Source organism: Condylura cristata, unplaced genomic scaffold (assembly GCF_000260355.1).
Source record: "Condylura cristata isolate star-nosed mole 26May11 unplaced genomic scaffold, ConCri1.0 scaffold00032, whole genome shotgun sequence".
Taxonomy (NCBI): Eukaryota; Metazoa; Chordata; class Mammalia; order Eulipotyphla; family Talpidae; genus Condylura; species Condylura cristata.
Window position 1 is genome coordinate 13,911,425 of NW_004567133.1, and position 26,699 is coordinate 13,938,123.

Consider the following 26,699-nt stretch of genomic DNA (forward strand, 5'->3'; position numbering starts at 1 on the left):
TAAAAAAAAAAAAAAAAACGAAGATGCCTGCTCTCCCTGGTGGTGCAACAGGTTAAAGCACTACGTTATGAAGCCACTGCAGCATACTTTCTGTCCCTGGCCAGGGAGCTCACCCACATGGCGTGGCAGACCTCTCCTGACCAGCCCACTGCTCCCTCAGCAGTGTAGTTGGTCAATCTGCCTGTTCTGCTCCCCACTCTGTCTCTGGCAAATCCTCTCATGCACCACACCTCTGGCCTGTACTCCAGTTCTGTATGCACAAATAAATAAATCTTTAAATTTAAAAAAAAAAAAAGATGCCCAGGCTGATTTATTTTCATTGCCAAAGGAAGACTCAAATAGAAAGCAGACACTCTCTATCACTGACAGGCAAGACTCCGAAAGGGAGACAGGCCATCACAGAGTGTGTGGAGGATTCCAACTCTCTCTCTCCTAGCAACAGTCCTCATCCTTTCCTAGTGATACCCTAGTGTGTTGGAACCAACTTGGCATATGTTACGCAAGCGTGCACTACGGGATAGAGAGGATCATGGCATGCAGGTGAGGTTGAGATGGGTGTCCCAGGAGCAGGAGGCATGCTGCCTACTAGGTGGCGTCTGCACAGCCTTATCTTTGGGAGTCAGCCCTTGACTCATGCTTCCTCTGCATGACTCCATCGGGAAGTGCCAGAGGACTTGGGAACAGGAATTCCTCAAGATAGACTTGTACTTCAGTCACTTACTAAGCTCCTGCTTAGTGCCCAGATGCCAACATGCCGGGTGTGAAACAGAGTCTACGAGTATGGTCTTGTAGACCATGGTGACCACGAGCCTCAGAGACGGGGTTCTGGTGTTTGCTCCTAACTAGGACATTGAGCGCTGGAACCCAGCAGCTGCTATCTCCATCCCATCCCTAATGAGGACTTGGCAGTGGGAGTGGAGAAGAAATCGAGCAGCTGATCGTAATAGGAATGTGTGCTCTTGGGTGGCCTGCCTGAGCGAGGTTTTCCAGGAGCAGGAAACTGTGGGAAGTGCTACTCTGGTACGAGCCGAAGAGCAGGAAGGCCCCCAAGAAAGCGGAGTCCTGCCCACTGAATTGTTTCATTGCCCTGGAACTTCTGACAGTCTATTCAGCAGGGAAGGAGAGTCAAAGGCACTTAAAAGAAGGCCTCCTGTGACTTCTGGCTTGAAGATCTTTCCTCTGAGACAGGGAGGGGGACTCTCAGGACACAGGGAGGGGAAAGGAATGCCCTGGAAAGACCTTCCTGGAAGACCAGGTTTTCGCAAGCTGAGGCAAACTGCCCATTCTTCTCCAGTCTGTGCTGCAGCCTCTGCCCATTGGCAGCCAGCTGGACCAAAGCACCCGCGCTCCTGGCTCCCTTTCTTGGGGGGGGTAGAAGAGGGGGGCTGATGGAGGACCAGAAGGAGAACCCAGGCTGCGGGAGGAAGTAGCAGGAGCAAAGGCTTAGGAGAGACAAAAACAGTCAGCTCTTGGCTATTTGCCACTGGCGTCTTGAGGTGAGGCCAGCTTAATTGACCTCTGGGAGTCTCAGTTTCTTAATCTAAAAATTGAGGTAATATGGGCGCCTTCCGTCTGGATTGCTGTGAGAAAAGTGCATAAACATGAATAATGCAGGATCTCCCACGTGATGAGATGATAGGCACGTGCGCTGCTCACCCTGGTAAATAGCTCCACTCTGACAGCAGAGAAACTTCAGGCACCAGTGGACAGCTGGTGGACAAGTGTAAGGCCTGGAGGACAAGTGTCCTGGTTTCCGTGTCTAGGTTTCTTGGGGATTCACTAGGGCAGATGGTGGTGATGAAGGGGTTGAGGCGCCAGAGGGTTCACATGAGCACCCAGATCCTCCTCCGGACAAAGTCCCCAGATGTGTCCCTCACCCACCGACCTGGCCCACACAGCAGGGCTTGGTTTGGAGCAGAGAGAAACCAGCTGAAGGGCTCTGGGTCCCTATAACCTTCCTCTCAGATAGGAAGACCTGGAATCTGTATCTACATTACCTCTGTATCCATATCTACAGAGAGAGAGAGATAGCAGGAGAGAAAAACAGGTTTTGAGAGAGCAGAGACACACAGAAAAAATATAAAAGGGAGGCGAAAAGGAGATCCGGAAGGAACGGAACAGGAGAGAGGAAAGTGAACCAGTGCTTACCCACAGCCTTCAAGGAGGCATACTTGTTGAGCTCTTTGCCCGGCGGCTGCTGCTCGTAGGGGTTGGAGATCTGGCCCAGGCTGGGGTAGGAGTGCGGGTGGCCCATCTGCTGGAGCAGAGGAGAGGTGGGCACTGCATTGTTCATCTGGGTGGTGTCTGGAAGTGAAGAAGCAGAGAGAGAGAGAGTCAGGAGCAGGGCGGGGCCTTCCTTCCACCTCCCAGCCATCACTACGTGCTGGGGGCCATTCAGGGATGCGAGGGGAAGGGCAGACAGCGGCGGAGGCACAGACAGCTGGAACGAGTGACCCCAACGACCTTCCTGGGAAAGCAGCTGAGGACAGGCAAAGGCTGTGCCCAGCGCTTCTGCAACTCCTCCTTCTATTAAGTGTTGAGGCCCATTGTAGGGGTTTTGGTTGCTGAAATTCTATGGATATGTGATATGATATGATATAAAGGTAATGGTCTTTAGTAATAGTCAAGGAAACAAGAAACACATGTCAGAACAGCAATGGGAACGCACTCCTTCACCAAGAGATGGGCAAACACTACCAGGTGGTAGGACACCAACATGGCAGATGTTGGAAATACAGTCTCAGAAGCAGCAAGGGGGTGTGCCACTTGTTATATTCACAGAAAGGAATTTGGCAGTGCGTATTGAAATTTAAAGTGCACGTATATGTTGACCCAAGAATACCACTTTTAGGGATTGAACCTTGAGAAATATTAGTCTCAGGAGGTGAGGATATTTGTTCAGAGATGTTCTTCGCACCATTGTTTGTGAAGTGGGAGACATGGAAAAATCACAGCTCCTGTAAGTACAGGGATCTGCTAAGGAATTGCGCTGCAGTGATATTACATGTTGTCGTGTATACACGTTGGCGGACTGTCAGCAGCTGTGAGAAATGAGCTCACCATACATTAGCTCTTTACGTCTCAAACTGGATTCTACTGGTTTATACAGGGGAAGGGGGAAGCTGGCCTTCAGGCAATGCAACCATCATTTCAGAAAAGGAAGCACAATGGTCTTCCTATGGTGGTGGACGATGGGCAATTTTCGTGAAACCCAGTGGTGACAATCCTGATGCTACCACAATTAAAAAAAAAAAAACTAACTTAAGAAAATCCATGTGTATTATTGTGTGTAATCACTTGTAGAGACAGACAAAGATATGTAGAAACCTACAAATGAAATATTGGCTACTTAGAACTTGTAGGGAGAGCGATCTGAGAGGGCTCCTCTGAGCACAGACTCACTAAGCTGAGCTCAGCCTGAGGTAGACGAGATGTCAGCTAAGTCGATGGGCACCAGAAAGCAGTAGGCGGGGGCTCCATGCAGAACAAATGACCCGAAGGGAGCTGCCTGCAGGATCAAGACGAGGTCTGAGCGTTGGGTCAAGTTGGATCCTGCACCTGAGTTTTCTAAAGCACTTCAGGAGGAATTGCAAAGAGTCAGCTGCCTTCGTAGTGTCCCGGAATGTCTGAGGGCATTTATGAGCCAACTCACTAATTTCTTTATGCAGTTTTTTCCCCTGGAAACAGATCCCAAACACCAGCCTGTCTAGTTAAAGAGCCAACATGACCTAAGCCCACCACCCCATGTGAGCCCAACTCTTTGCTCCCTCAGTCCCAGACCCCACTTACATATTCAAATCCCATGTCCAGCCCTGCCCAGAGACATGGTAAACACTTCCTTAAAGAAGGAAAAAACCTGCAGAGTTGTCCCTCACCCCTGGGACAGCCTTTTGTATTATTCAACAGAATACTTAATATTCCATTATGAAGTGTTTGCTTTCCCATGAGTCCTCCCTTGTCCTCAGTTACCTCAAGGGCAGTGAGCAGTTACTTGATGTAAATGGGCGGGACAGAGATGATTCACCAAAGTGACCCCTCACAAAAGAAGAGGCAAGGCTGCCTGGAAGACCTCCCCACTTTTGCATTCAGAACCTCAGCGTGCCCTGAGCTGAGTTTTAGCCACTGTGGCTGGCTTCTGGGCATCACATGTCCAGGAACAGTGACATGCAGTCTCGGGGCAGCAATCAAGAATTATTTAACGGGGCTCTCCCTGGTGGCGCGAGTGAAGGAGAGGCACTATGAGGCTGTCCACAGCCACTGCAGCAGGAGTTCGATCCCCGGCCAGGGAGCTGACCCACACGGCGCAGCAGACCTCTCCTGTCCCTCCCACTGCTCCCCTCAGCAGTGTACTTCAGTAGATCTGCCAGTTCTGCTCCCCACTCTGTCTCTGGTGAAGCCTCTCACCCTCCGCATCTCTGGCCTGTACCCTAGTTCTGTATGAATAAATAAATAAATCTTAAAAAAAAAATCCGAAAGAATCCAGGGTGGGTGGATTTAAAAGAAATATTAAACAGACACTGGTGAATGGATTTCTTTCGTGTTAGCTTCATTTTACTAGACAGGAAAATGGACTTCCTGGCCACCCCATTTACCTAACAGTTTCCCACAGATATACCCACTTAGGGAGAAACAGATCGGCATCTGACATAGGGGAGCCCGCGTGGGCATCTGACATAAATGGAACAAGGGAAGAGTAAGGGTGGGCGACGTCAGACCTGTGGAAATCTGCTAACAAGAGAAGAAGACAAAGGGGTCTGCTTATCTGTCTGTATCCATATCTGCGTGTCTATCTACGTGTCTTATTCTACATACGACACTTACATATAAGAACATGTAGACATAGATGCACTGTGTGTGTGTGTGCTTGTGGATGCATTTGTATGTTACCACATATATGCATTTCACACCTATACATATGCATATACACATAGAACTCCTTTTGCACTGCCATGACCATCGAAGAATCCAGTCTAACCAACCACATCTTACTCCCAGCATGATGAGTTCTCTTCTAGAAACCCCTGAGCCCCAGACTCCTCTTACCCACCTCCCCTCTTTCATTCAGAGGGCACTCCCAGCCCAATGCCACAAGGAGATGCTCCTCCTCATTCCAGCTCGCCAGCCCATTCTGACCCAGAAACAGCGAACACAGACTTGCTGGTGCCTGTCAAGACCCAAGTCAGTGAACAAGCGGTGGAAAACATGACGGCGCTGTCTTTCCTAAGACTTCTGTGTCTGGCAGTCATTGCCAAAGAAGCTAAGCACAATTACTTTAAATGGACACATCTGCAGACTCAGCCCAAGGTAACCCTGTGGAAGAGTCTTACTACATGGCTTGTCTTAGTCACCGAACACAGAGATAGAAAGAACGCAAATCAGACTAGGCAAGTGGAGGTGAAAAACGCTGTGACAAACACTAATACTCCGCTGTCTCTGCACAGAAGGGACAAGCAGCGACAGGCCAGTTCGGCTCATTGAGAGGGAAAGCAACACCGTCAGTCTGGGGGAGCATCTCCCGGGAATGTCGGTGGCGAAAGTTGCAGGATGGTCAAACGGTACAACGACACCAGAGAGCGCCTAGGGAAAGAGCGTGAAGATCCGTGGGGAGCCAGAATGCTCCGTCGCCTGCCCACCTCCCGGTCACCACCCGCCCACCTGCCTGTTCCATGCCTACCTCCTTGCATGCCAGCCTCCCTGCCCCGTGTACCAGTGTACCTGGTTCCCTGAGACAGCACTGAAGCCTGAAAAATCAGGGCTCCTGGGCTCTCTGTACCCATCTGCCCGAATCTCCAGTGAACGTGCCCAATGCCTGCTGGCACTAGGCTCAGGCAGGAGCTTTGCATGTGCTATCTCCTCTAATCCCACACCAGCCCTAAGAAGTAGTGATAAAGGGACTACATATTTATTTTTAATAATAAAATAATAGTTCATTTTCCCATCATGTTGGGTGTGCCTTGTTCCATCGCAGTAGGAATCCCCGTGGACTTCCATCACCAAATCACCCGTGTGTCATCACCACAGTCCAGTGCAGTTCCCCCCTCCAGCAGCCCCACCACCCCATTTTTGATCCCATTCCCCACTCCACCCCTGTAAAATGTCTCCGGTATATAGTTGTTCGTTATTATTATTTTAAGAGACAATACATTTTAAAATACACTTCGAAATACAGCAAAAGATAGTGCAGACAATGCCATAACCCCAGACTCTTGCTATTAATGCCCTCTGCTAGCCTGCTACGAGTTGCAGTGAATGAGTCAATATTCCTGTTAACGAAAATCCCAGTATACTCAGGCTTCCTTCGCTCTGGCCTCATGTCCTTTCCTGTTCCTGAATCTCATCCAGGAACATAAAGTTTGGGCATCGTGCCTCCTAAGGCTCCTCTCTGCTGGGACGGTCTTTCGGGCTTTCCTTATTTTGGATGATTTGACAGTGTGTGGCAAAGCTCGTGAGGCATCAGGTAGGACGGCCCTGGAATGTGGCTGAGGATATCAATTTATCACCCACCTGCACTCTGGCCTCTCCCTCTTGACTTGACCTTCCCATCCCACCCCCCACACACCTGAGTGTCTTTGATGATCCCGACACTGCTGGGTAGACTAGAGGCACTCACACAATTTTCCACGCTTTCCCTGCATATTTTTGTTGGATCCTTGAGGCCATGTTGGTCCTGCTCAGGGTCCTTCTTCACCCCACTCTTTCCAACACAGTATCTGGTACCCACTCTTATTCTCACTCACTGTCTCCCCACATCCACACTATCCAGGTTAACAAAATGTAGTAAGAATGGGGTTTTGAATCAATCAATTCTGGATTCAAATTCTGCCTCTCCCATTTACCAACAGAACCTTTGAGGTGGTACAAAATCTTTTGGAACTTCAGTCTTTTAAACTCTAAAATGGGGACCATGCCAGCTTTTTTATGGGGTTGCAAGGCTGCAGAGCACAGAGCTCAGCATCACCTTTGTGTCCCGGTAAGCACCCCACATAGTGGGGCTGAAGCTTTATTGTCTTGGATTGTCCAGGAAACCAAAATAACAGGACGGCTATGAGGCTGTAAGGTTTCCATAAGGCCCACTCTGGGCTCAGAAAGTCTTGGAAATATTCGAGATTATTCAGTTCTCTCGGACCTGGACAAATGAGGGAGAAATGGCAGGAGATATTTCTGCAGGAGCCAATTGCACCGGAAATTCTCATAACGACAATAGAAGAGATATTCAGAAATCATAACGGGGCTCTAACTTCTAGCTCTGTTTTCCTTTTCATCTTTTCCAAACCTTTATGCCCAGCATCCTGAAAATTATAGTTTAACACACCATGTAGATTTTTTTCTGGCTACCAGCAGGCAAAAAAAAATCATCTTAAAATTACCCTGAAATTGTCATAGGAAAACACAGTAGACTAGGCTTTCACCAGAGAAGGTTTATGTAGAAAGAGAATTAAATCCATCTTATTGAATCTCAGTGGCAGAAGGACCAGCAGGGATTGCAGTGAAGAAAAAAATGCACATATGTAATTGTAAAAACCTTTGGCAAATGAGACATTTGTGTTATCCAAGGATTTATATCTCTAAGCATGCAATTTTTCTCATTCCTTTTGACCAGTTAGGATGGGGATATTTTGAAAACTGGAGTTGTTAAACAAATATTTATTTTATGTTCACTTTGACCAGTTTTTATGCCCGCTCTTGGGGATAGAGATTCATTTCAAACCTCAGGTTATGGTCCAAGGAAATGATTGCCTCATATGGGAGGCAGAGGAAGGGCAGAACAGGGGAGGTGGAGGGCAGTTAAAATTGGTTTTGTTTGTCAGCAAAACACAGAGTCCTTCATGGAAAAGACCGTCCAGACGGTCAGCAGACACATGAAGAGTGTTTATCACCACTTTTAGTAAGGAAGCTGCAGTTCAAGTCTACAATGAGATGGCATCTCACATCCATGAGGATGGTACCCATCAAAACCAACCCAGAAACAAATGATGGAGGGGAGGGAGGAGGAGGAACCCCATCACACTGTTGGTGAGGGGATAACCTGGAACTGCTATTTTGAAAAGGGATCAGATTTGCCTTAAAAAACTGAAAATGTCATCTTGGTCATCTACCCAAGAAACAGGAAACCAGCAACTAAAAAAATTATCTCCTCTGCCATGTTTATTTTGCAGCATCAATTATGCATCGGGAAGACATGGTCCATCCCCACCATGGAATACTCTGCAGTCATCAGTAGGGGAAAGGCAGCCATTAGAGCAAAATGGCCATTCGAGTTCGAGGGGATGATGTGAGGAAAGCAAGTCAGAATGACAAAGGCAAATATCAAATGCTGACACAATAAATGGTTCGACAAAGCAAAATACCTGAGAGACCAGCGGGTGCTAGTGAATGACATGAGGTTTCTGAGGTTAAGCAGGAGCAGGGAGACAAGATGCGTCAAAGGAGTCGGCGGTATGGTGGGAAAAGAGAGAAAAAACAGTTGTGGATTAAAACAAAAAGAAACATAAAAGGGCAAAGCAACGCAGAGCCCTGAGAAGGTTCTAAGGAGAAGGCACCTCACACAGTACTAGAAAGCAGAAGACTGACTTCATCTACAATTTTAAAAAGAGAAACTATCAGAGTAAAAAAATAAGAGGCCATTTTTAAAAAAAAGATTTGTATACTTATGTGTACAGAACTGGGGTACAGACCAGAGATGCAGGGGCCGTGAGAGGATTCACCAGAGGCAGAGTGGGGAGCAGAACAGGCAGACTGACAAAGTACACTGCTGAGGGGAGCAGCTGGGGAAAGACGAGAGGTCTGCTGCTCCCTGTGGGTCTGCTCCCTGTCCAGGGACTGAGCTCAGGCCTTAGCTGTGATAGCGCTAACCCCTAGGCCACCACGGAGGCCCCACAGAAATACCTCTGATTCCTTTCAATGCCTGTTTGCCCCCATTTCTGAGGCCAGGGAATATGTTCATCTCCACTCAAGGGTCTAGCCTAGCTTCTCCTCTGGAATTGAATTCTAAGACAAGGAAGGGTGAGGGAAAAAAGAACAATGGTGAGGCGCCTGCTATGTGACAGGTGGTATTCAAGGTGCTTTACCTAAAAGTCAGTTATTCTCTACGAAAAGTGCATTGAATGTATTGATTTAACAGCAGTCATTTTTGTTGCTTTGAAATGGGTATTTTCTTCTTTTTAAAGAAAATATGTAGTGGATAAGTGTTTTGTTTGTGGCCCATTTGACATGCCTGGGGCCACAAATGACAACCAAAAAGCCTAACAATTTAACAAATGAGAAACCTAGCTCCTCTCAGCCGAAGCGCAGGGACGCTATGTGGCGCAGGTGTGTGCAGTTCTGGTGGAAACACAGTGCGCATGCGCCATGGACGGAGGCCGGGGGCGGGTCCCACCAGGTCTCTCTACGAAGGCCAATTCTATGCAAGGGCAGTGCGAACTCCGACTTGGTCCACTCGGGAGCTGTTTAAGCTACCCACAAAGCCTGTCTGCTCAAGTGCCCTTTTGTGAGTGAGGGCATAAATCTCCCCTGCATTTTGACATTACATTTGTGGGCCCCGTCACCAAGAGTGTAAGTGAATTATTCTGACACTCACCGTGATGGACACAACCAATTCTCTCTCCCTTTTCCACATCTGCTGAAGTTCCCCAAATAGCTTCCCAGGTTATTCAAGATGCCAGAGATTTTTTTTTTTTAAGATTTTTTATTTATGCATACAGAATTGGAGTACAGGCCAGAGGTTCAGGGGCAGTGAGAGGATTCAGCAAAAACAGAGCCGGGAACAGAACAGGCCCACCGATGAAGTACACTGCTGAGGGGAACAGCTGGCCGGTCAGGAGAGGTCTGCCACAACGTGTGAGTCACCTCCAGGGCGGGGATCAAACTCATGCTGAAGTGGCTTTAGTTTCTCTCAGTTGTGCATTAACCCGCTGCGCCACCAGGGAGAGCCCGATGCCAGAGATTTTAATTAAGCAAAGGGAAGTTAGGGAAACAAGGTGGATTATATGAAGACAGAAGACTTGGGTTCAAATCCCACTCCAGCGAGTGATGAGCTATGTGCCCCTTGGCAAATTCACTGACTTCTGGTTCCGCCATTCACCCATGTGAAGTGCCCCTAAGAATTCCTGAGGGCAACGTGTCACCCCCCCCCCCAAAAAAAGCAAAAGTGGAATCTCAAGATATGTGTACCTGCATGCTCAGGCTGACCCTATTCACTGTGGCCAAGACATAAGCCCATTGCTGAATGGATGAATAAACAAAATATGGTACATTTGATCCTCACAGATGTGAGGAAGGATCTATTTTATCTGAGGAACCTAGAGCAGATTCACAGCAACAGAAAGTCAAATGATGGCTTCCAGGGGCTGGGAGGAGGAGAAGGGGATGTCTGCATTTTGTGGGTATCCGAATTTCAATTTTGCAACTAAAAAAAGTTCTGGGAAATTGGTTACATGAATATATGAAAGTATATCATGCCATCGAACTGTATACTTAGAAATGGTTGAGATGATCAACTTTATGCTGTGTGTTCTTCACCACAATTGCAAGCACAAGAGCACATGTCAAGTGTTTTACCCACGTGTCTTTCATTATCCCCAGACCCACCCCACCATGAGCCATTATCATTTTGCAGATGAGAAAACAGGCAAAGGGAGGCTCTGAACCAGTCAAGGTCATAAGCAGCAGACACAAAGTCAGCCTTATTCAATGCCAGTTCTTTTTTCTCCATACTAACAGATTGTCGACAACAGAGTTCAGGATGGGACAAACAAGATACATCCTGAAAACACCATAGTGCCTGACACATGGAGGAGTACATGATGTTAGATGCTTCCTCCATAGTATTTCCATTTTTAAAAAGATAAACCAAGTCTCCACAAAAATAACCTAACCATATTTTCCCTCTCTCGATTCCTCTCCACTCAAGGAGATGAATAAACCAAATGCTTTGTAATGAAGCCTGAGCGAATTCATTCATTGAATTACCCACTGATAAAATAATCACCATGTACCAATCCTAAGCTAGGCCCTGGGCTCTGGGAAAGAGAGATGTATAAGATTCACTCCTAGCTTTGAGAAATTGCTCAAGTGGGGAGCAGACAGGCAAACCACTTCCCCGTGCCGTGTTTGACATGAAAAGTGGGCGCACAAAGCAGCGACCTCTGTTTCAAGATGGACTGTCTTTTAATAATCCCTTCTATACCAAACTTCTAAAAAGAATGATTAAAACATAACAAATGTTTTTAAAATGACTAAATGAAACCACAAAGAGATATCATTATATATTTATAAGAACAGCAAAAACAGGAGCAAAATTAAACTTCTAATAGTGGAATTCTCCTACGTGGCCATCTCTGTGGGGAAATGAAGTCCATCCGTTTCTTAAAAAGTTACATATATTTATAATAGGAGTCTACAATCTCACTCCTACAGATTTAACCAAGAGAAATGAAAACTTAGGCACACACACAAACCTGTATGATTCATTCATAATCACCAAACACTGAGAACAAAACAACTATCCTTCTACTGGTGAACTGACAAACAAACTTCCGTAGACCCCTACAATGGAACACCACTCAGGAACTGAAAGGAACGGACGATGAATATGCTCATTGTACTAAGTGGAAGAAAGCAGGAAAAAAAGTCAGATACTATATTACTCCATTTATACACCATCTTAAAAAAGGCAAAATTATTAGGATAGAAAACAGACCCATGGCTGCTTGGGGCTCTGAAGGGTTGGCTACAAAGGGCAGCCCAAGGGAGTCTGGGGGTGATTGGGAGAATGGAACAACTTCATGGGTGGATTATGGTGGGTGGTGCTTACATGACTGCATACATTTGTCAGAACTCACAGGACTGTTCGCCACGAACAATGAAGTTTACTGTATATAAATTATACAGCAAATCTAAAAGTTTTTTCTTTTAAATACTTGAAGACATCACCATGCTTGGAAACAATGAATACTGCTGCCAGACTAGAAACTGTGGGGAATCTACAAAATGTGTGTGGAGGAAATGGGATTTAATTAAAAAATGGAATCCACAGTTCAGGCTCTGAACCGGAGCAAAGCTGAAGAAAATAGATGCAAATGCTACAGAGGTGTTGCTCTGCGAAACATCAGGTGGATGGGTTAGCAGGTTGATTTTTGCTGTCATAGAGGCTGTTACGTAAGTAGAACCCAAATCATCCGTCTCTTCAAATCTCTCTCTGGCTTGTTAATTATCAAGGTAGTCATCATGAGTGTGCTATCTTAAGTTGGAAGGGTAGAGTAGAACCCCAAGTAATTGAGGGGTGATCCGAAAGAATATCATCACCTAGGAAATCACTTGCTGTGTTCACCTTCTGTCCTTCCGTCCCTCATTCTGCAGAGTGTGGACAAGAAACCACATGTAACAATTCACATCCCCCCACCCCAGAAGACATTGCTAATGAGTCTAGTAGACAATAAGGAATCTCAACCACAATTATAGTGCGCAATCCAGACTCGCTACACACATGGGAATATCAATACCATGAAATAGGGTAGATAAACTCTGAAAGTGGGACAATTTCAATCCAAAGAAATAGAAGCAATAGAACCATATTGTTTAAACTTTAGAATTATTATCACTAATACTGTTACCAGGATGAAAGGACATTGCATACATGAAATAAGAACAGGTAGTTATGAAAAAAGAGAATGAGGAAGAGGGGGCCAGGGAGAAGAGGAAGGAAGAGAAAGAAAACAGTTGTTGAAATAAAAATGAGGAACTTCATAGATACTTAATTTGGCAAATCTAACTCAATTTGGAGAACCCCTTGAATCTGCCAGTTCTCATTTGGGAGATGATTTCTGTCAGAAGAAACAGCAAGGATAAAGGCAGAAAGCCATGAAAAAGTATTTTATAGTTTTTAAACTATAAGAAACTTCAATGTAGATGAGCAGAAAGTGCATGAAAGAGTTCTCTTTTCACTCTGCCTTCAGTTATAGGAATTCACCATGAATTACTTGCAGTGAAAGTGTTCAGCTTAGAGTACACAAATACATATTGTTGGCACATTTGCTTAATGTGTTTCATTTTACTCTCACCATCTACCATCTGTGACAAATTGCCTTTTCCAAAGATGGCTGCCATGATATCACCCCACCTCATGTGCTTTTTATGACATGATATTAGCACTTCTCCCATCTAGTAGGGAGGTAGTGGAGGGATCTCCTCTTGTTAAACCTTAGCAGATCCTTGAGATTCGCCAACCAACAGAGTGTGGCAGAAATGGGGCTGTGAGCCCCAGGTCTAGATCTAAAATGTCAGGCAACTATGTTTGCTTTCTTGGACTCCATCTCTTGGAACTCAGCTACCATGCCACGAGGAAGCCCAGGCTACATGAAGTGTCTCTGTGTAGATGTTCCAGCTGACAGTTAAAGCTTAGGTTCTAGATGACAGCCAGAATCAATTGCCAGACACAGGAGTAAAGAAACTTTAAAATGACATCTGTCCCAGTGGCCATATGACAATAACTGCACAAGTCCCTATATGAATACTGCCCAGCTGGGGACAGTCAACTTCCAGACCTAGGGAAGGCAATAAAATGATAGGAGCACTTTTATTTTAAGTTACTAAGTTATGGGGTGATTCAGTACATAGCAAAAGATGCCAAAAAAAAAAATCTTCGTTTGTAGATCTGAAAACATTGATTTGCATTTCTTTAAAAGAATCTCCATTTCCAAAGTTACAGGAAATCAAATGAGATGAGATATAATCATCACTCTCAAACATTTGTTACAACTGGCGCCATGAGAGCAAAAGAGTGTGTTCATGTCTGTGACTCAGTGTAGTGTCCCCAAGACCAGTGCTGGACAGACTGAGACTTGCTCGGAATTAAGATGTGGGGAAAATGATAAAGATGTAAAACTGAAGAGGAAGGGGAAAGTTCTTTCAGTAAAATATTTCTAAACTACTGGAGAAGAGGGAGGTGTTGGACAGAGCTCTGGTTATGGTGTTCTAGTGTGTGACCGTGGGTAAGTGACTTAACCTCTCTGATCCTGTGTGTGCCCATCTACAAAATAAGAGGAATGCTATCTTCAAAATTTCCAGTGAACACAAACCCAGAAAAATTAAGAAATTAGAGAGACTCAGAGGAAAGTTAGGTAAAAATCTACTTAAACAAAAAAATACACGACCCACTTTATTTTAAATTTAATGGCAACATTATCTTATTTAATTGTTTAAATAATATTTGTGTATTTTTATCCCACTGTATTTTGATTGGGGTTACCTTGGTTTACATCACTGCACATGATTTAGGACTAGAGATTAATACTTGTTGAGATGTATATTACCTCACCACACCCACCACCAAATCACCTTCAGCCTTCCCATTGTTCAGTAGATTTTCTCACTGAACCCCAGACCCCCCTCTTGTACCTCTGTTCTACGGTCAGATTTCTCCAGTTTGTTTAAGAAACCTACTGTTTTACCCCAGGATGGGTTAGAACTTATGATGTCTCAGGCTGAATCATTGTTTAATATTTCCTCTGAGCATGCTAGATATTCCAGCACTCCATAGCTTTCCATCACCATTGATCCCAAAGCTGTTCCCCAATTTCATTCTCCTCTTCCCATCTCCATCTCCCCCTCTTCTAGACTAAGCCACCATTGTCATCTCCTGACTCTCCCTCCCACCCACTTCTAACCTGTTACCCACTCACAAAGCAGGATAAACACTAAGCTACACAAGCTACCACCTTACTCCCTTGCTTAAAATCTTTTTATCCATCCCCATGACATGTCAGAGTAAACACAGAGTCCACGCCATGTACCCCAAAGTCCTGCATGACACCACAACCCCCCACCTCTCCAGCCACTATCCCCCACCAAATTCCACCTACCACCCCAGCTAAGCTATTGGCTCCTCAACTACACAAGATAATATCCCCGCTTCAGAGCCTTCATGCTGCATTCCTTTGGCTTAGAATGTTCTTTCTGTTCCTTCTTTCTCATTAATATTTTTGAATTCTGCTTGTATCTATTTTTTACAGAAAGACTTTCTTGAGTCTCCTCCCCCATATAAATCTGTCCCTCCAATTATAGCACTAATAATACTCATAATAATTATAACAATAACAACAGTTATAACAGTAACAACACCCTTTTTGCTTCCTCTGTAATCACAGTTCATAAATATATTTACTTGAATGGTTAATCATTGAGATCTGTCTCCCCAACCTCCCCCTCCCCCACCCCACCCCCCTTGAGAAGCAATGACCATATCAATTCTGCTTGCTGAGCTAATGCCAACCCAGCACCATGTCGTCCCCATCCCTGTTCAGGACCTGTGCTTGGATGGCGTCATGTGAGATCCAACGTAGTAGATCTGTGGGTAGCCAATTTATCTTAGAAGTTGTAAGGGGGACAGTTCCCCTGAATCTACCCATGCTTCTCTGCAGGAGCCAAGTGTTAATAACACAAAGGTATTCAGGAAAAGGGTCTATGTTCTTTGAACACACATTCCAGAAAACTGTCGATGTCTAGATGCTTCGAAATGAAAGTCCCAGGTTCCTAGGCAGTCTGTTAAGCAGCTAAGTTAACCACAGGCCATTTGCTTCCAGACCCTTGCTGTCTTGTTCATATTATAAAGCCATCAATATCTCGAGCCAACATCAACCTTCAAACTTCATCCCACCAACACCATCCTGCTCCCGACGCGACCCTGGGGCGAAGTAGCGAAGGGTTTGACTCCGCCTTTCACACAACCTCCTGTCCTATGGCCTCGTCTGATCCTGGAATTTTCCAGTTGGACCAAGAATTCTTGAATTTCCACACTGAACCTAACACGACTGGTTCAGCCTGGATAGAAGAGTGCATTCTCTGTGCCCCCCGAGACCCCTCATGGGTCAGGGCTGGCAGCTGCTCACTTACGAGGGGATTTTCCTGTACTTACTTGGAAGGCAAGGAGGGAGTGTGGGCTCACTGGGCACCACAGATGGCCCTGCCACAGATGAGCACGTGACTTTGCTCAGCAGGGCTGGCTCTGCTCTGCAGCTTGGGAGCCCAGGCCAGAGGCTGGTTTCTTTGTCCCACGTGCCCAGCTCCCTGGCGCAGTCAGAGGCGTGAAGGTGGGAACTTGTCTGTGCTGGGTAGGGTAGGGCTCCCCCAGCATCTACCAGCGTGAGGACTCTGCCAAATAGCCACGTGGTTCAATGTTGAGGGCTGTAAATGAGGCTTGCCTGTCAGTGATGGGTGGGCACTGGCGCCATGTGCCATGTCAGGAGCCTGGCGAGAGACTGGGGGAGCAATTTATAATGTGCAAGGGCCAGTGTGAGTGGAAGTTCATGGAAGATTGTAGAATCCATACCCTGAAGATTCCCAGTTCCTCCATAAGTATTATAGATGACAATAAAGAACCAGACCTAACGGGGGAGAAGGCTGGAACGTGATGACTCAGCAAATATGCATCAGTGGCAGGATGACAGGGAACTCTCCAGAATCCCAGACTATTTCCTGTCCACACACCCAGACCCTTCTTACATGTGACTCATGAGCAGAGGAGATGCTCTGAGCAACTGGAGAATAAATCTCCCAGCTCTCTGTGCTCACATTGATCCTTCAGCAACAAGGGCCTCTTCCTTGTTGTAGAACCCAGACTAGACCTCATCTTTTATTCAGTGGACATCTGAGGAGCGCTTCCATGGGCCAGGAGCAGCGAAACAAGGCACTTTGCTTCCATCTCTGGGACCTCATAATGGAGTGGACAAGACAAGACGGCAGGCAAAATGATGTCACTGTGATGGGGGCTACTTACACAGTGTCAGGCTTTTTTTCAAAGATTTACTTACAGGAGAGCTGGGGTGCAGGCCAGAGGTGTGGGAGGTGAGATGACTCACCAGAAAAGAGTGGGGATCAAAGCAGGTGGATTGACTGAACTACGCTGCAGAGGGGAGCAGCGGGGAGACAGGAGGGGTCTGCTGCGCCATGTGGGTCACTCCCTGGCTGGGGATCGAACTCGTGCTGCAGTGACTGTGGAAGCTCCATAGTGCAGAGACTTAACCTCTGCGCCACCAGGGAGGCCCATGTCAGTTTTTTTAAGGAAAGCCTCACTCACCCGTGGGAGTCGTCGAGAACTGCCTTCTGTGTTTGTCCCCTTCTGCCCGCACAGCAATCCCTCCTCCCTGGGCAGAGGGTGACGGGGCATCAGAGTCGCCATGGAGAGTTTGTGTCTATGGGTCAGATTCCAGCCTTTTGGGCTTAGAAACACATAGGGAGGAGCATTTGCTGAGCTCTTTTTGTTTGTTTCTGGCTTGTTTCAGAAGTGACGAGGAGCAGGCGAGAGGAGAGGAATAAGGGACAGTGGCTGTGGATTCTCTGAGACGGGGCTCTGTCTGCTGCCTTGCTGGGAAATCAGGTGCAGCCCCCCTCACTCTCAAGGCCCGGAGACTTTCTGGGTGGGGCCCTACATCAGCCAGTGCCTGGGCTGAACAGAGACGAGGAAACGAAGAGGGGGGAAGGCTTCGCCTCATCGACAAACGAGGCCCCCATCCCGGGTCCTCAAAGACCAAAGGCCAGCAGGCATTCTATAATTGCGGCCCACCGTCCTCCCCAGCTTCAGAGTAACCACATGAATGAATAACACCGAGTCAACATCTTGTCTTGGTTATTGTCTCAACAACAGATTAAAGGCAGGAAGGAGAGAAGGAATGTGGGAGATGGTGAAGTGCCGCCCTCTAAGGCCATTATCTGTCTTGAGCTTTGGCCCAGCCCCCCACCCACTCCTCCGTGAGAGGTTATCATATAACAATAAGCCTGCAATTATATTTTACTTGTGAAAAAAACAGTGGTGAGTCAAAGAGCCAGCTCACAGATGCCACTGGTTATGTAAGTGGGCAGGGCCAGTCTGGGGCTGAATCCAGAGCCCAAGGGAGAGTCTGTGTGGTTGCAGGGGTCTGGCCCTGGTGATGGTAAGACCACCAGACACAGGAGAGACTAGGGCTACGGACTGGGCCTCAAAGGAGGCTGTGGGACTTTGGACTGCCTTTGTCAAGACCAACGGGCAGAGTGGCAAGCACCACAAGGACCTGTCAGATGTGAACCGCGGCAATTCTTGACTCTCGAGCCACCAGGTCCAGACAAAAGTATTTGCTGCTGGGTGAATCAAGAAGTGGCTAGAAGTTGTGCTGTCAGAAGGCCCCATGATGCAAACAAAGCCACTAGATGCAAGCCAGAGCCATAGAATGACAACATGGAGTTACACAGCATTTAGATCATGTGGCCTGGGCCTCCCTGGTGGCACAAGGGGTTAAGTCTCAGGCTATGAGGCAATAGGCAGCCACTGCGGCACAAGTTTGATCCTGGCCAGAGAGCTGACCCACGGGCACAGCAGACCTTTCCTGTCTCCACACTGCTCCCCCTCAGCAGTAGACTTCAGCCAATCTGTGTGTTCTGCTCCTCACTCTGGTGAATCCTCTTCCCCTTCCCCCCACTTCATATCTCTGGACTATACCGCAGTTCTTAAATGTATGAATAAATCTTAAAAAAACAAAAAAAAAAGAAATCAGGTAGCCCAACTCCCCTGCTGTATGGTTGGGGGTAGTAGAAGGAAAGTGAGGCCAGTGAGGTGATATGAGTTACTCAAGGCCATATCATAACCCAGACACCACTGGGATCCCCAGCCAGTCCGATGTTTCCCAGAACATCTCGCTTCCACTTATTTTCCTATGTAAGTCTCCTCCTTGTCCATGACGTGGTCAACTGTCACCTCCTCCAGGAAGCCTTCCCTGGATGAGTCAGGCACCCACCTCCCTTTGTCCTGACAGCTTCTTAATCTTGGGTCAGATCATTCTATGCTGTGGGGTTCTCTGTGCACAAGGAACAGCAGCCCTGGTCTCTGCCTTCTGACTCAAGAGCAATCTCCTCCCGAATATCTAGCAGCCAAGAAGGACTTCAGATATAGTCAGATGTCCCTGGGGGGTTGGAGGGCAGGGGTAGGACAGTACAGGTACCCAGATGGAGAATTGTCGATCTACACCGTGAGGCATATGAGGGTAGAGTGTCTTCTTGGTTTTTATGTCCTGGTCACATAGCACAGGTCCTGAAACATGGGAAACATGCAATGAACCGACTCTATACTTTCGGAAGTGTGTGTGTGGTAACTGTGTGAGCACGTGTGCCTGGTGTGAGCGCAGGGACCCCTGTGACTCGTGTGCATGTGTGTACAGGGTGATTCAAACATCGTGGTCTCCAAAACACAGTGTCAAAGGAAACAAGATTTTTTTGTTCTTCAGGGATGCAGTAAATGCTTCTGCTTGTTTATGTTGTGTTGCTAAAACAAAGTATCAAAAAACACTGGTGCTAATCAGAATCTAACAACCCTTTGTTTTTGGACTGGTGAGTGAGTATGTGGGCTCCTCTTTTCCAACTGATAGCAATTCCCTTTCAAACAATATTCACTTGGAGAAGAAAATGCAATTTCAGTGAAACAAGAAGCCGTTTCTCCATTCCATAAAAGAGACATTATCAGGTCATTAAAACATCGTTACATGTTGAGCTCCCCGAGCACTGGTCTTTACTTGGGAGCACATAGAAATCACAAGAAAGAATTTTTATTGCCAAATGAACAGATCGGAAAGGAAGATATTATGAAATGTGTGATTAGGCAGCAGATAAGTAATTAGGTGACAAGCAAAATACATTATTCGGCATTTCAAAATATTTCCACTTCATCACCAGTTCATTAAAATCCCGCCCCCTCACTCATGGCCCACCAGGAATTTACATCAAGATTATTTACCACCCCCTCCCCCAAATATCAGGGTAAGTCGGTCGTGAATAAGTCATATGATTGTCTCTTCTGAGACTAACCAGACAGGCGAAGGAGGCTCACGCTGTCACTGGGGGGCTGGAGGATGCTGTTCTTGCAGCAGAAAGGTGATGGTGAGATGATGCTTTCATGATTATTTCGCCCCCATACATTCACACACACACGCAGAGTGGGAGTCCCACTGGGGGTAGATGCCACCGGCGGAGGACACTTGAGCCGTGATCTTGCTGAAGGCATCTTTCCAGAGCCCCCATGTGTTAGTCTGTGGCCACGGCAAGTGACCCGCCCTGGTATCAGACACCCTTGAGGAACAGCAGTCAGTATGGTACCTGGATCCAGTGCAGCTTTGATCCAGAAATCCATCTGTCTGCTTTTTACATACTTTGTGCCTTAAACGTGAGCCAGGGAATGGTACAGTGCTCAGGACATCGCCACAGAGTCAAGCGTAAGGTCAATGCCCATTTCTTACTCACTGACTGGTCCGTTTGATAACCAGTTGACTTCATAAGACAAAAGGCAAAGAGGCATCCCTATTTAAAAGAGTAGTCGTGACTCCTAACAGACAAAACAAGAAAAATCTATCCTTTGGTTAATTATTTTTTTTCCACACTGGAGAAAGAGGTTTTTTTATTTCACTCAAATGTTATTGGCTTCTCCTAGGGATAAAGATGGGAGAGAAGAAAGGCTGAAAAGAAGACGAAAGGGAGGAAAGAGAAGGGAGGAACGAAGAGGGGACAGAAAGCACACTTTATTACTGATGTACGCATCCTATCACACATGAGGACAAGCATTTGCACTTGGATTATTTCATATAATAGCTGAACTAAAATTAGAGATGAGCACTATTATTAGTACCATTAATACATATGGGAAAGGTCAGGGAGAGAGCACACTTCGTTGGGCATTGCATCTTCAATGTGCATCTTTCTATCATGGGTCTGTGTCTGTGCTCATCTTTGTAGGCATAAGTATGTCACCTCCTAAAACACTCCAGTGGCGTCTATGCCCTCAAGCAAAGTTGGCAGTCCTCAGCTCTCAGCCCCCACTCACCTCTGCCCCCTTCCACACACTGTCAGCCACCTGGCCTCCTATCAGTTTCCCAAGTCCTTTGTTCCATCAACAGGTCAAAACCTTTGCAAATACTGTTTCCTCTGCCTGAAAAGCCCAAGTTAACCCTTCCCCTTGCTTCATGCCAACATTAGGGGAAGCTTTTCCCATCCTCCTGACATCAGTGGTCTCAGCTATTCACTCTTCTATAAGCATGGCCATCTTCCAGTAACCCTGCTTCATTCCACATCATCTCCTTTTAATGCTGATAAGAAAAAATAAATAAACCCTAGATCTCAGAGTGGGACCACAGATCAGAAGGAGTTGGCACGTTATCATGTCTCTGTGGATTTGCTCCAGCTTCTTCAGTTTCCTCCCACGTCCCAGAGATGTGCCTGTGAGGTTGATTGACATGTCTCAACTGTCAGCTGGACTGAGTGTGGGTGCAGGTGTGAGGTGTCCTGAGAAGGAAGGACATCCTGTGCACAGGGCCTCGCCTTGGCCCAGGCTGCCAGGAGAGGCTCCGGCCAGCCCCAAGCCCAAACTGGAATAGGTCAGTTAGACAATGAAAGAGAAGACCCTGAGGATTGTTGTGCTTGGTGTCTTTTTATAGAAGATTGGAGGAGTTTCTTATTTAAAGGTTTATTTATTTATACACACAAGAACTGGGGTGCAGGCCAGAGGTGTGGGGGTGAGAGGAGTCACCAGAGACATAGTGGGCAGCAGAACAGGCAGAATGAATGAAACACACTGCTGAGAGGAACAGTGGGGAGACAGGAGGGGTCTGCTGTGCCATGTGCATCAGCTCCCTGGCTGGGATCAAACTCATGCTGCAGTAGCTGTGAATTGCTTCACAGTGCTGCACTTTAACCACTTGCACCATCAGGGAGAGCCCAGAAGTTTGGTGTTTTATGACCATAAATACACTGTAGGAAGTCAGTCTCTGGCCAGATTGGTTGTCTTATACATCCTTTCTTTAAAGTTCTCAAGAACCCGTGGAGGATATTGAGTGAGGACTTACTGTCCCTCCTCAACCATGGCATGTAATCCATTGCTATTCCACACCAGTATCTGCGATTCATTGACATCAAGCCGGATGCATCCAACTTCAGCAACTACTCCATTCATGTTCCGTAGATAATTACCATAGGCATAACTATGACAAATAAATATATACTTTAAGAGCACCTATTTTTAAGGACATGCTGACGAACCCAGAACTGCAGAAAGCCACCAGCCGGAGACCTGGTGTAACCCTTGATAGTCCCAGGAGGGGAAAATTATTTGGGACCCTGGTCGCTCATTTGGGGGAGGCTCGAGATGGCCTCCAAAGATGGCCATTGCTCTCTGGCTACTGGCCTGTGTTGCAAAAACCCAAAGCCAGGAATCTGGCAAAAAAAAAAAAAATTGAATATTGTTTTTCATGAATTCTTCAGCCTGACTTGCATTTCTCCTTCCATGTTTCACATTAAGGATTCTTTATGAAAATGGCTGCAAGAGAGGAATTTAATGAGATTATGATTTTTTTTAAAGCTCTATCGCTCTAATTAATACCCCAGAGGGGAAAATTTTTTTCTAAACATAATGGCCTTTCAGTGTTAAACGGGCTTAATATTATGGTAAAATATGTTAACTTTCCTGGTGTTCTGACCCAACTGATCCAATGACAGGCAAAGATATCGGTCTTCCAGGAGCTTACGCCATTGCAAATGGGGTCGTTTTTGGTATTTTCATAATGAACTAATCAACTGTTTCTTCACTAATTGTGTCTACATTAAAAACTTATTACACTGGAAATAGCTGCACTGCCATTGACCTTTCAACGAGGGTCGGGAGGGGTAGGGATCCCATAGCAACTGTGAGAAGGAAATAACCCAGAATAAGATAGCTTTCTCTTCTCTGAAACAGGTGTGAGGTCTCCTCTGGGGTCACCCTATGAGAAGAGCTGGAAATCCAGATACCGGAAGTCGCTCCCACATTGCAGGTGCCTCAGCAAGTTGAACCATAAAAGCAACAGCTGTAACCATGAACACTCAAGAAGGAAAATGGCAGCGCCAGGCAGGGGTATGAGTGTTCTGCCATCCTCTTAAGTCAACAAGGAGCCTACTGAAGCCCACTCTGGCTGACAAGAGGCCTGGAGCTCAGACAGGGGAAAGGACTAGCCCAAAGTCACCCACACAGCGTCTATGCAACTTCACTTCCTGAGCCCTAGGCTGCCTGAGGAAGCAGAACAAATGAGAAGCTGGGTGCTAATGAGCATATTCAAGGCCTCTCCTTGCTCCTCTCACCACTTCCTGGCAACTTTCTCCACACCAGCACCTTTTCTTCAAAAGTTGTAGTGGCCCTCCCTGGTGGTGCAGCAGGCTAAAGCTCAGCACAGCAAGCTAGCTGTAGTTGTTTTCAGTGTGAGTTCGATTCCCAGGTCCAGAGCTGACCCACATGGCATGGCAGACCTCTCCTGACCACCACTCCCACCCGCCCCGCTTCTCCCCTCAGCAGTGTGCTTCATCAATTCACCTGTTCTTCTCCCCACTCTGTCTTTGGTGAATCCTCTCACCACCCCTCCACCCCTCCACCTCTGGCCTGTACCCCAGCTCTGTATGCATAAAAAATAGATCTTTTTTAAAAAAGTTGTAATTCCCGGCCCTCCCTGGTGGCACAGCGGGTTAAAGCACAGCACTGAGAAGCAAAAGCCACTTCCACATGAGTTCGATCCCCGCCTGCCCCGGAAGTGACCACATGGCGCGGCAGACCTCTCCTGACCCGCCCGCTGCTCCCCTCAGCAGTGTACTTTGTCGATCTGCCTGTTCTGCTCCCCACTCTGTCTCTGGTGAAGCCTCTCGCCGCCCCTGAGCCTCTGGCCTGTACCCCAGTTCTATATGTACAAATAAATAAATCTTTAAAAAAATAAAGTTGTAGTTCCCACACTTGGGCACATAGTGAAACTATATTTCCCAGCTTCCCCTGCTGGTAGACTGGGGCCATGTTGTTGAGTGTCAGCCAGTACAGTGTTAGCAGAAGGGATGGAAGCCACTTCCACACCTCTACTCTGGCAATTCTGGAAAGTGTATGTTTGGCTAGGATTTCTACAAGATGGAAGTATACCACTGCCCAGTATACCACAGGGTGAGTGTAAATAACACATAAAGGTCTATTATATTTAGATACTCAGCTTCCAAGTGTATTCACCACTGATTCACAGCGTAGCTTCACCTAGCTAAATTACCTTCTTAAAGAGAAATCATGTCTCTATTCCTTATTCAATCAACAGACATTATTAAGCACCACTGTGTACAAAGCACCAGAAATACACAGGTAATCAAGCCAGACAAAGTCTTGGCTCTCTGTGATGGTTGATGTGTATCTGCTTGACTGGGAGCAGTCATTTAATCAAATATCATGCTGGGAATTGTCTGTGAGTGTGTTTCTGGATGAGATTCACACTGAGTAAAGCAGATTACTCTCCTTACTGTGGGTGGGCCTCGTCCAATCAGTTGAAAGTCTGACTAAAATGAAAGTTTAAGTAAGTGGGAACTTTCCCCGTTTGACAGCTTGAGCTGGAGAAACAGTTATATCCCTGCTTTCTGATTCAAACTAAAAAATCAGCTGTCCTTGTACCTGCTGACCTTTGAACTGGAACTTCTACCAGATCAGAGAGAAGGAGAGAGAGACATAGAGAGAAAGTAGTTAGATGGCCTATGTAAAATCCCAAGCACAATCTCCTGCCAACTGTAGGCATTAAAAAATGATAGCAATTATTATAAAAATGACTTATCATTGAGAATTCTGTGGCTGGACCATTGCAGATTCCAGATACAAGATACAAGTGGTTGAAAATCTGCGATTTTCTTAAAGGTTGTACTGAACCCACCTTCTGAGACCAGTGCTATTTCTTGGGCTCAATATAAAAACTCCCCACTGTCTTTATAAAGATCTGTTGGCATGATTTATTAGGAACTGTGTCCATTAACATTTTCAAGTACTCAGTAAATCTCCCAATCACCCTGGTAAATTAATCTTAATAAATTCACAGCAGAAAGAATTTTGCTTTGGTTTCATTTGCTATTGGAGTAAAAGTCCCCAAACCATCCTTGAAACCAATATCATAGAGCATTTGGCCTATGTTTCCTTCTATGTATTTTATAGTTTTAGGTCTTACACCCAAGTCTTTAATCCATTTTTTAGCTAATTTTTATGTACGGTGTGAGTTTAAGACTAGAAATAAAAGCCATAAATCACTTCAGTGGATACAGACAAATCATTTGTAAAATCTAACATCTTTCAGGAGACTTTCAACTAGCAAGGAATACAGGTGAAATCTTCAAACTGATAATAAGTAGCTCTGGGAAAATGCCCAGCTAATCTTATCATAGTGAGAGTCCCAATATTCCCCCCCTAAGGACAAGAATAGGAAAGACCATATCCACTTTCATCATTTCTATTCAACATTTTACCAAAGGCTCTATAGTAAGCAAGCAAGAAGGAAACAAGAAAACAAACTGCAAGAAAGGAAAAGGCAATCTATACTGGAAAGGAAAACTTAAAAACTTTATTTTCAGGTAAAATCGACCCTATAGAAAATTCTATAGAAAATTCTTTGGGATCTACAAAATATAAAATCACAATGTTGCAACTAATAGATGATTTGAGCAAGGTTGCAGGATATGAGTGAGTTCAGTACACAAAACACAATTGTGTGTATATATATATAATGGTAATAAATGATAGAAATTGAAAGTCAAGAAAAATGCCATTAATAATAGCATAAAATACTAAATACTTAGAAATAAATGACAAAAGATTTATAAGACCTGTCCACCAAAAACTACAAAACATACTGATTGACATTGCATAAATAAATAAAATCAGCCCATTTAGAAGACACAGTATAGTTAAGATGCCAATTCTCCCCCAAATGAATGTATATATTTACTTCAATCCCGATTAAAGTCCAAATAGGCTTTTGTTTGTAGAAAATGACATGTTGGGGACCTTGCTGGTGGTGCAGCGGGTTAAAGCACAGTACTAAGAAGCTTAAGCCACTTCAGCATGAGTTTGATTCCCACCCACCCTGGAGGTGACCCACAGAACGCGGCAGATCCCTCCTGGCTGGCCCGCTGCTCCCCTCAGCAGTGTACCTCATCAGTCAGCCTGTTCTGCTCCCCACTGTCTCTGGTGAATCCTCTCACTCCCCCGCAACTCTGGCCTGTACCCCAGTTCTGTATGCATAAATAAATAAATCTTTTTGAAAAATGACATGTTGGATGTAAAACTTGTATGGCAATGTTAAAGATCTTAATTACCCAGGCAACTTTGAAAAGAAGAAAAAAGTCGGGTGAAAGATGTAAAATAAAGTTCCCAATGTCAATCAGACAATATTATTTCTCCCCTCCCCTGAGTGACACTGGTACTGTCCATTTTCTTTAAGAACATTGTCTTACGGGGAAAAAGGCTATAGGAGAAGAAAGATATGATTTATGATTTCTGCTCTCTCCTTATCTGCCAAAAAAGTAAACATTATAAATAATGTCTTCACCTATTCATCTTAAGAATTAATATTAAGAAGAGCCACCTTTTGACAGATGGATGATCAATTAGAATGTGCTAACCAGGTTTTCCTCTTCTTCACATCATTTATTTTTTCATGTAAATAATGAAATTCACTTGCTTTTCTTCTCAGAAAACTTACCATTGACAATGGTTCTGATGTCTACTTTGCTGAGATTCTCTCTTGCTTTCTCTTCAGACAATGGTCCATACATACATGTTGATAAGAAACCTACTATGTCAACTGACATAACAAAACCCTGTGTGGAGCACGCTGCCAAGAGACCCACTTATTTCCAAGTTCATTTTCTCTAACCCAGTT

The 26,699-nt window shown here is 45.7% G+C and overlaps 1 protein-coding gene across 2 annotated transcripts in view; it reads right to left on the minus strand.

The window, feature by feature from the left end:
• The window catches only part of SHISA9 (shisa family member 9), a 224,101-nt gene that overhangs the window by 19,507 nt on the left and 177,895 nt on the right, over positions 1-26,699 (minus strand). For both annotated transcript variants that reach the window (XM_004692118.2, XM_012731808.1), the window contains exon 3: positions 2,149-2,304. In XM_004692118.2, the coding sequence (XP_004692175.1) occupies positions 2,149-2,304 (156 nt within the window). The remainder of the gene's footprint in view (positions 1-2,148; positions 2,305-26,699) is intronic.